The 10,050-nt window shown below is 43.5% G+C and overlaps 1 protein-coding gene across 2 annotated transcripts in view; it reads right to left on the bottom strand.

The window, feature by feature from the left end:
• Nucleotides 1-204: 204 nt before the first annotated feature.
• LYRM9 (LYR motif containing 9) overlaps nucleotides 205-10,050 on the bottom strand; it is a 95,131-nt gene continuing 85,285 nt past the window's right edge. For both annotated transcript variants that reach the window (XM_070735257.1, XM_070735256.1), the window contains exons 2-4: nucleotides 5,563-5,702; nucleotides 4,958-5,050; nucleotides 205-548 (exon numbers count right to left, since the gene is read on the bottom strand). In XM_070735257.1, coding sequence (XP_070591358.1) covers nucleotides 531-548; nucleotides 4,958-5,050; nucleotides 5,563-5,688 — 237 coding nt within the window. In that variant the 5' untranslated portion in view covers nucleotides 5,689-5,702 and the 3' untranslated portion in view covers nucleotides 205-530. The remainder of the gene's footprint in view (nucleotides 549-4,957; nucleotides 5,051-5,562; nucleotides 5,703-10,050) is intronic.

Here is a 10,050-nt window from a genome sequence, read left to right as displayed (position 1 = left end):
GTCTCAAACAGGACTAGAACTCACAGTCTCTTGGATCCATTTCACTTCTCAGCATCAAGACATAATTTATCCCAAAAATAAGAAAAATGAGAATTTATTTCTGCCATTTTTTAAAAAACAAAAATTAAACTACATATTCTACAGAAGTGAATGGGAAGGACGAATGTATGGTGCAGAGTATCCAGGCAATGAAATCAGCCGTAGTTGAAGCAAATCAAAACATGATTTTAATATACCATAGCTTCCAGGAAAAAAGCAGCGCTCAGTCCAAAATTAATCCATTTTCCTGCATGCTGACAACATGCTACCGACATAAAGCATGATTGACAACAGACCATGGATCTAAATCCTGTGGAAACATTGAATATGTCTGGTGCTTATCCCTTATTTATTAAAAGTTGACCTTCAATAGCCACGAAGCTCTTATTGAGGATTTCCTCTTCCAGTGAACCGGATACTGTCACAAACCGGTTTCTTCAGTCTAACGGCTTTCAGAAACCATCTTCAATTCTCCACCAACTGTCTCTCCTTCACTTTGGTTTCTTATACTAAAAGGGGAAAGGATGGAAGGAGAAGGGAGAGAGAAGAAAAGTCCAAAGATGGATATAGAAAATTAGTACTGTGTATTAATAATACTAGTAGTTAATATTTACAATCAGTGCCTACTGAGATTCTCAATCAACTAGGCCAGTGATGGCGAACCTTTTTTTTTGCTTGGGTGCCAAAAGGGTGAGGGCTTGCGCAATATCACACACGTGTGTACCCACACCCATAATGCAATGCCCTCCCTCTCCCCACATGCATGGACAACCCCCCTGGGCTGCCCCTCCTCCCCTGCATGACCGCAGGCCTCACTGAAGTCTTCGGAGAGCGGCGGCATACAAATCTAATAAATTGAATTGAATTGAATTGAAGCCTCCGGACTTCCGGTAGGCCCATTGGGCTGTTTGTTACCCTCCCTAGGAGTCAGGAAAGCCTCCGGATGGCGAAAAATTGCCCAAGGAGCCAACCGGAAATCAGGAAACAAACAAACTTCTGGTTGACCCATTGGGCCGCTTTTCGCCATTCAAAGGTTCCGGAGGCTTTCCTAAAGCCTGGGAAGGGTGAAAACAGCCTCCCCTGCCCTCTAGAAGGCCAAAAACCAACTGTCCAGCATGCATATGTGTGCTGGAGGTGACATAGAGCAAAGCCTCGCATGCCCTTAGATATGGCTCCGCATGGCACCTGTGGCACCCGTGCCATAGGTTTGCCATCCCGGAACTAGGCCATGGCTGTCCCAACATTTTGGAATTTATAATCAATGAAATATTAATAAGTAGTCCAACCTCAACAGCTTCCTCTTCAACACATATCTAACTAGCTTATGAATGGAATGGAATGGAATAGAATAGAATAGAATAGAATTTTATTGGCCAAGTGTGATTGGACACACAAGGAATTTGTCTTGGTGCATATGCTCTCAGCGTACATAAAAGAAAAAGATAAATTTGTTAAGAGTCATGTGGTACAACACTTAATGATTGTCATAGGGGTCAAATAAGCAATGAAGATACAATCAATATTAATAAAAATCTTAGGATACAAGCAACAAGTTACAGTCATACAGTCCTAAGTGGGAGGAAAAGGGTGAAAGGAATGATGAGAAAAACTAGTAGAAATAGAAGTGCAGATTTAGTAAAAAGTTTGACAGTGTTAAGGGAATTATTTGTTTAGTAGAGTGATGGTGTTCAGGACAAAACTGTTCTTGTGTCTAGTTGTCTTGGTGTGATTTGAGGGTAGGAGCTGAAACAGTTTGTGTCCAGAATGCGAGGGGTCAGTAAATATTTTCCCTGCCCTCTTTTTGACTCGTGCAGTAGTATACAGGTCCTCAACAGAAGGCAGGTTGACAACAATTGTTTTTTCTGCAGTTCTGATTATCCTATATCTTATCTATCTTACCTAGTTAACTTGCTACCTTATCTATCCTCTATCTGTGTAATGCTTTATTAAGTTTATATAAAAATCATTCAGGTACAAAGCACTAGCAATAGCACTTAGATTTATACACCCCTTCACAGCAGAGGTGAGTTCCTCCGAGTTTACACTGGTTTTATACTTATTTATTTATTGGTTTGTATGCCGCCCCTCTCCGCAGACTCGGGGCGGCTAACAACAGTAATAAAAACAGCATATAACAATCCAATATTAAAACAGTTTAAAACCCTATTATAAAGCCAAACATACATACAGACATACCATGCATAAAATTGTAAAGGCCTAGGGGGAAATAATTAAAAGCCCATTAATATAAAAAACCCCAAACATACATACATCCATACCATGCATAGAATTGTAAAGGCCTAGGAGGAAGAGGGTCTCAATTCCCCCATGCCTGATGGCAGAGGTGGGTTTTAAGCAGATTACGAAAGGCAAGGAGGGTGGGGGCAATTCTAATCTCTGGGGGGAGTTGGTTCCAAAGGGCTGGGGCCGCCACAGAGAAGGCTCTTCCCCTGGGTCCCGCCAGACGACATTGTTTTGTCGACGGGACCCAGAGAAGGCCAACTCTGTGGGACCTTATCGGTTGCTGGGATTCGTGCGGCAGAAGGCGGTCCTGGAGATACTCTGGTCCGATGCCATGAAGGGCTTTATTCCTAATTTAGTTCCTAAATTAAAAAGATGATGGGATGCAAACTACTTACTTTGTCCATCACCCAGAAGGCTCTTCCCCTGGGTCCCGCCAAATGACATTGTTTGGTTGACGGGACCCGGAGAAGACCCACTCTGTGGGACCTAACTGGTCGCTGGGATTCGTGCAGCAGAAGGCGGTCCCTGAGATAATCTGGTCCGGTGCCATGAAGGGCTTTATAGAACCGGTAACAAACCACTGGTGATGTCACAGTGATGTCACAGAGCCGGTTCTATTGGTGCTGGTCCATGGATGCTGCCCTCTTTTTTTTTCTTTTTTTTTGGGGGGGGGGGTGCTGATTTTTTTTCTACACATGGGCAGAAGCCGAGTTTACAGCACTGCATATGCTCTGCAATCTTTTTTTAGGCTTTTTTGGGAGGGGGGAGTTTTGGCACTGTGCAAGGCACTCTCTGAACTTGGTTGTTTTCTTGCAGACATTTCATTACCCAACTAGGTAACATCATCATTTCCTCATTGATGAGAAACATTTCCTAATGAAATGTTTGCAAGCAAACAAACATGCTCAAAGAGCACCGAGTACTCCACTGTTTATTCCCTGAGCTACAGACATTGTTTTACATCAGTGTTTCCCAACCTTGGCAGCTTAAAGATATTTGGACTTCAACTCCCAGAATTCCTCAGCCAGCAAATGCTGGCTGGGGAATTCTGGGAGTTGAAGTCCAAATATCTTCAAGTTGCCAAGGTTGGGAAACACTGTTTTACATCGTTTCACGCATATTTTTCAACATCTCAAATAATTCCTCATACATCCACAACGCCATGTTACCAATCTAACAATTAAAAAGTTTTAATACTATGTCACCTTAAATTAAAATTTAAAGCCCATATAATCTATTTTAATTTTTTTTCTTAAAAAAAATAATGTTTATTAAATATTAATATTTAGGGGGGGGAAGGGGGGGGGAAACAAACATAACAGAAAAGTAACAAAATACATAGTATATTGTAAAGTTAGTAGATCGTAATAACAAATATGTATATTTAGTCATCAAAATAGAATAAAGAGTGTAAATAATATGGAATAAGAAAATGAAAGAAAAGACCCAAAGGGATAAAGAGAGGAATAGGGAAAAGGATAGAAAATAAAGAAAGAAGGGAGGGAAGAGTGTCTGTAACACAGCAGACACCTTAGAGCTGTACGACTTTATGGTGCAAAGGGGTAGTATGTGTATATCAGCATGTATCTTGAGTGTAGTAAGAATTTATAGAAACATAGAAACATAGAAGACTGACGGCAGAAAAAGACCTCATGGTCCATCTAGTCTGCCCTTATACTATTTTCTGTATTTTATTGTAGGATGGATATATGTTTATCCCAGGGATGTTTAAATTCAGTTACTGTGGATTTACCAACCATGTCTGCTGCAAGTTTGTTCCAAGGATCTACTACTCTTTCAGTGAAATAATATTTTCTCACGTTGCTTTTTGATCTTTCCCCCAACTAACTTCAGATTGTGTCCCCTTGTTCTTGTGTTCACTTTCCTATTAAAAACACTTCCCTCCTGGACCTTATTTAACCCTTTAACATATTTACATGTTTCGATCATGTCCCCCCTTTTCTTTCTGTCCTCCAGACTATACAGATTGAGTTTATGAGTATATGTATCAATAAGTTTCAAATTCTAATATCAAATTCAAATATCAGTCCAATTCATTCCAAGTTTTATTGTCTTCCACACTCATAAACAATAAAAGCCAAGTGAGGTAGGAAAACAAACACGTCATAAAAAATTCTCACAGTTATTATTATTATTATTATTATTATTATTATTATTATTATTATTATTATTTAGATTTGTATGCCGCCCCTCTCCGAGGACTCGGGGCGGCTCACAACAATAAAAACAGTACAAATCCAATAATTAAAAACAGTTTAAAACCCCTTAATGTAAAAAAACAATCATACGTCTCATACAAACCATACATAAAACGGAAACGGCCCAGGGGAATCAATTTCCCCATGCCTGACGACAGAGGTGGGTTTTAAGGAGTTTACAAAAGGCAAGGAGGGTGGGGGCAATCCTAATCTCCGGGAGGAGTTGATTCCAGAGGGTCGGGGCCGCCACAGAGAAGGCTCTTCCCCTGGGTCCCGCCAGACGACATTGTTTTGTCGACGGGACCCAGAGAAGGCCAACTCTGTGGGACCTTATCGGTTGCTGGGATTCGTGCGGCAGAAGGCGGTCCTGGAGATACTCTGGTCCGATGCCATGAAGGGCTTTATTCCTAATTTAGTTCCTAAATTAAAAAGATGATGGGATGCAAACTACTTACTTTGTCCATCACCCAGTCAGCATCTTGGATCGCCCTTTTAATAATCTGCTGAATCCTCTCAGGACTATCTTCATCGGCATGAACTCTGAAACTCTGTAAATAGATGATTATATAAATCAATTATCCTCACGTGTCAGTAAAGTGGCTCATACAGTTCAAGACGGGAGCAGTTAAGAATAGATATTCACACAATTCAGACAAGGAGGGCAAACCTATTGGTGACATTAAACAACACAATATAACTCCAAGTAAATCAAACTTCTGTGAAATCAAAACTTAGGAAGCAACACTGAATGACAATCAATTTCACAGGTTGTCAGCACATTCAGCTTCATAAAGAAAAAAAATATTCAATGATCTAGGATTTATTTATTATTGTTTATTTATTTATTGGACTTTTATCCCTGAGGTAATCTGGTCCGGTGCCATAAAGGGCTTTATAGGTCATAACCAACACTTTGAATTGTGACCGGAAACTGATCGGCAACCAATGCAGACTGTGGAGTGTTGGTGTGACATGGGCAAGTGGAGGTTGAGAAACACCAGAGCAGATCAACTTCAGAAAAGGCCACCAAGGCAAAGCACAGTGACGCCACTCTCAATACCTGTTGGATTGTGTGCTTGTAATGATCCTGGAGTTTCTTTTCCGGAAGGACCCTGCAGCAATGGAGCAGGTAGCGGTACAACTGTAGAGGGGTCTTCACCAACTCTGCCCCCGGGAGAGGAGCCATCCTCCACCCATCAACTATGGAAAGAAAAAAGACAGGATGAAACTCAATCGCCTTCTAGATTGCCCAAGGAACCCCAATGCCCGCAATATTTGCAAGACCGCCTCCTACCGCATATCTCCAAGTGACTGATAAGGGCCCAGAGGGTCAGTCTTCTCTGGGTCACATCAGCTAAATAATGTTGGCCGGCGGGCCTGTGAGGGAGGGCCTTCTCTGTGGCGGCTCCGGCTCTTTGGACCGAGTTTCCTCCCAAGATCTGGACTGACCGCACTCTACTGGCCTTCCAAAAAGCCGTAAAGACCTGGCTCTTGCAGCAGGCTTTGGGTATGCATGGTTGTTCTTAATTGTTTAAAATTGTTTGATAGCTGTTTTTAGATTGTTTCATTGTTAGATAGATAGATAGATAGATAGATAGATAGATAGATAGATAGATAGGCAGGCAGGCAGGCAGGCAGGCAGGCAGGCAGGCAGGCAGGCAGGCAGGCAGGCAGGCAGGCAGGCAGGCAGGCAGGCAGGCAGGCAGGCAGGCAGGCAGGCAGGCAGGCAGACAAATACAGAGGTGTAGATCGAGGTGTCAAAATCAAGGCCAGATGTGGCCTGTGGGTGCTTAGAATCTGGTCCATAGGAGCTGCCCGTGGTGCCTCTGCCAGCGAAAATGTAATTTGGGGCCCAGCAGAACTCCATTTTAGCTGGCAGAGGGTTGCAGGGGGCTGTCGCAGCCGAAAAATGGAGCTTGGGAGAGCGCTTGGGCCGCCACGGGCATCCCCAACATGAATGACGTTGAGCTGGCCAAGCTCACGCCAGGGCCCCGATGTCAAACAGAACACTGATGCGGCCCTCAATGAAATCGAGTTGCGCACATACACGGGGTGGAGTCACACATACATGTGTAGGAGCATGGGGAGCATGGTGGTGGTGATGGTGCAGGGGCCCCTTATGGGCCCATGTTTGGTCCCAGGAGGCTTCAGGGAAGTCTGCTAGGCCCCAAACATGTGGGAGAGCAGCACTCTCCCCGCAGGGCCTGTGTTTGCTCCCAGGAGGCTTCAGGGAGGCCTACTAGGCTCCAAACGGGTTGGGGGGAAACAGCACTCTCCCCGCACGGCCTGTTTTTGCTCCCAGGAGGCTTCAGGGAGGCCTACTAAGCCCCAAACGGGTTGGGGGGAAGCAGCACTCTCCCCCACACAGCCTGTTTTTGCTCCCAGGAGGCTTCAGGGAGGCCTACTAGGCCCCAAACGGGTTGCGGGGAAGCAGCACTCTCCTGCGGCCTGTTTTGCTCCAAGAAGGCTTCAGGAAGGCCTGCTAGGCCCAAAACAGGTCGAGGGCGTGAATGCGCAGGGGTGTTGGAGCACGAGGGAGGGTGGGGGGGCATGCTGAGGATGTCATATGCATTGCATTATGGGTGCCAGAATATACACACACACACTGTTGAAAAGGGTTAGCCATCACCATCCTAGGACTTTTTCAACGGGGGTGCAGAATAGATGACATTTGAAAGGTGATAAGCATTTTTTAATCAAAATTTTTAAAGAGGGAAGAATCCCGTTTAGCAGGTTCTGTAGCAAAATGATGACAGGCAAAATTAGCACTGAAAGGCACAATACAGTTAGAAACATAGAAACATAGAAGATTGACGGCAGAAAAAGACCTCATGGTCCATCTAGTCTGCCCTTATACTGTTTCTTGTATTTTATCTTAGGATGGATATATGTTTATCCCAGGCATGTTTCAATTCAGTTACTGTGGATTTACCAACTACGTCTGCTGGAAGTTTGTTCCAAGCATCTACTACTCTTTCAGTAAAATAATATTTTTTCATGTTGCTTCTGATCTTTCCCCCAACTAACCTCAGATTGTGTCCCCTTGTTCTTGTGATCACTTTCCTATTAAAAACACTTCCCTCCTGGACCTTATTTAACCCTTTAACTTATTTAAATGTTTCAATCATGTCCCCCCTTTCCCTTCTGTCCTCCAGACTATACAGATTGAGTTCATGAAGTCTTTCCTGATACGTTTTATGCTTAAGACCTTCCACCATTCTTGTAGCCCGTCTTTGGACCCGTTCAATTTTGTCAATATCTTTTTGTAGGTGAGGTCTCCAGAACTGAACACAGTATTCCAAATGTGGTCTCACCAGAGTTCTATACAGCGGGATCACAATCTCCCTCTTCCTGCTTTTTATACCTCTAGCTATGCAACCAAGCATTCTACTTGCTTTCCCTACCGCCTACAGTTACTGCTCACAGTCACTCATGCCCTCATCACTTCGAGGTTCGACTATTGTAACGCTCTCTACAAGGGGCTACCTTTGAAAAGTGTTCGGAAACTTCAGATCGTGCAGAATGCAGCTGCGAGAGCAATCATGGGTTTTCCTAAGTATACCCATGTTACACCAACACTCCGCAGTCTGCATTGGTTGCTGATCAGTTTCCGATCACAATTCAAAGTGTTGGTTATGACCTATAAAGCCCTTCATGGCACCGGACCAGGATATCTGCAAGACCGCCTTACAGAGTTGGTCTTCTCCGGGTCCCGTCGACTAAACAATGTCGTCTGGCAGGACCCAGGGGAAGAGCCTTCTCTGTGGCGACTCCGACCTTCTGGAATCAACTCCCCCTAGAGATTAGGACTGCCCCCACCCTCCTTGCCTTTTGTAAACTCCTTAAAACCCACCTCTGTCGTCAGGCTTGGGGAAACTGAGACATCCCCCCCTTGCCTATGTAGTTTTGTGCATGATATGACTGTGTGTATGTATTTTATCTATTGGGGTTTTATTTTTTTTTCCTTTTTAGACTTTGTAATGTAGAACTGTTATTTTAGATTTCAATTATTAGATTTGTTACCATGTACAGTATTGTTTTTATCACTGTTGTGAGCCGCCCCGAGTCTACGGAGAGGGGTGGCATACAAATCTAATTAATAATAATAATAATAATAATAATAATAATAATAATAATAATAAGCCAGCGTTGCCCCACTTTGCAGCCCTTTCTTGCCACAGTTGTTAAGTCAAGCACTGCACTTGTTAAATGAGTAACGTGATTGTTAAGACAATCGCTCCCCCATTGACTTTGCTTCTCAAGAAATTGTAAAACGGGATCGCATGACCCTGGAGAAGCTGCAACCGTTATAAAAATGAGTCAGTTGCCAAGGGTGTGAATTTTGATCATGTAACCGTGGGAATGCTGCAATTATCATGTGTGAAAAAATGCTCATGTCCCTTTTTTTTTCAATGCCGCGTATTTTTAATACACTGATTTATAATGTTATTGCAAAACCTTAACAAGGCTCGTCCAGGTGTTCTTGGGAAATACGGCAGTAAAAAAATATAATAATTAAATGAATTAGTAAGACAAGGCCAAGCACATTTGCAGGGACTATTATCTACAACCAGTTCTGATTTACTACTCATTTGTTCCAGCCTGTTGCACCTCAAAAATTTAACTGTATGAAAAGTCATGCAGCAAATAAAAGTAGAGCGGTAATGGGTGGTGTTTTCTGGGTAGGCGATATTGCCCTCACTTTAATAAGCAAGTTTATGAAGCCACCCATTTTCTAAAAGAACTCTGAACTGACACCCCACCTTGGAATATTTTTTTTTCTTTCTCTTGAAAGAAAAGGGAAAAAGGAGAAAGTAGAAAGGAAGGAAAGGAGGAGGGGGAAGGAGGAAGAGGGAGAGAAGAAGTAAGAAGGTAGATAGAGAAGGAGGAAATAGAGCAGTGGTTTTCAATCTTTCTAGTTTGTTTGTTTGTTTGTTCGTTCGTTCGTCTCATTCATTCATTAGATTTGTATGCCGCCCCTCTCCGTAGACTCGGGGTGGCTAACAACAATAATAAAAACAGCATATGAGAAATCTAATATTTAAAATAACTAAAAAACCTAATGCCGCAACTTCCCCCCCCCCCCCAATATAACGGAAAAGAAAAGACATAAACAAAACATATACATACAACATTTGGGAAACGAAAGCTTCCCCACTTCTTTTTTGAATGTTCAATCAGAGAATTTTCCTTTTTGACACGACTTCTTAAATACAGTGGTACCTCATGATACGAACCCCCTTCGTCTTACGAACAACCCGAGATACGAACCCGGGGTTCAGAAATTTTTTGCCTCTTCTTACAAACTTTTTCCTTCTTACGAACCCCGCCGCCCCGCCGCCCCGGCCCGTCGCTTTTTGAAACAGCCGGGGGGCTTCCCAGCGTCCTCCTGAACCCGAACGCCAAACCCGAACTTCCGGGTTCGGCGTTCGGGAGGCCGCCGAGAAGCCCTCCGGCTGTTTTAAAAGGTGACAGTGTGGAGCAAAGGGAGGCTCAAACCGCCAGCGGCTTTAAAAAGCGGCGTGGAGGAATTGGAAGCTGAAGCCGC

This window comes from Erythrolamprus reginae, chromosome 1 (assembly GCF_031021105.1).
Source record: "Erythrolamprus reginae isolate rEryReg1 chromosome 1, rEryReg1.hap1, whole genome shotgun sequence".
NCBI lineage: Eukaryota > Metazoa > Chordata > Lepidosauria > Squamata > Dipsadidae > Erythrolamprus > Erythrolamprus reginae.
This window is presented reverse-complemented; position numbering and strand designations above follow the sequence as displayed.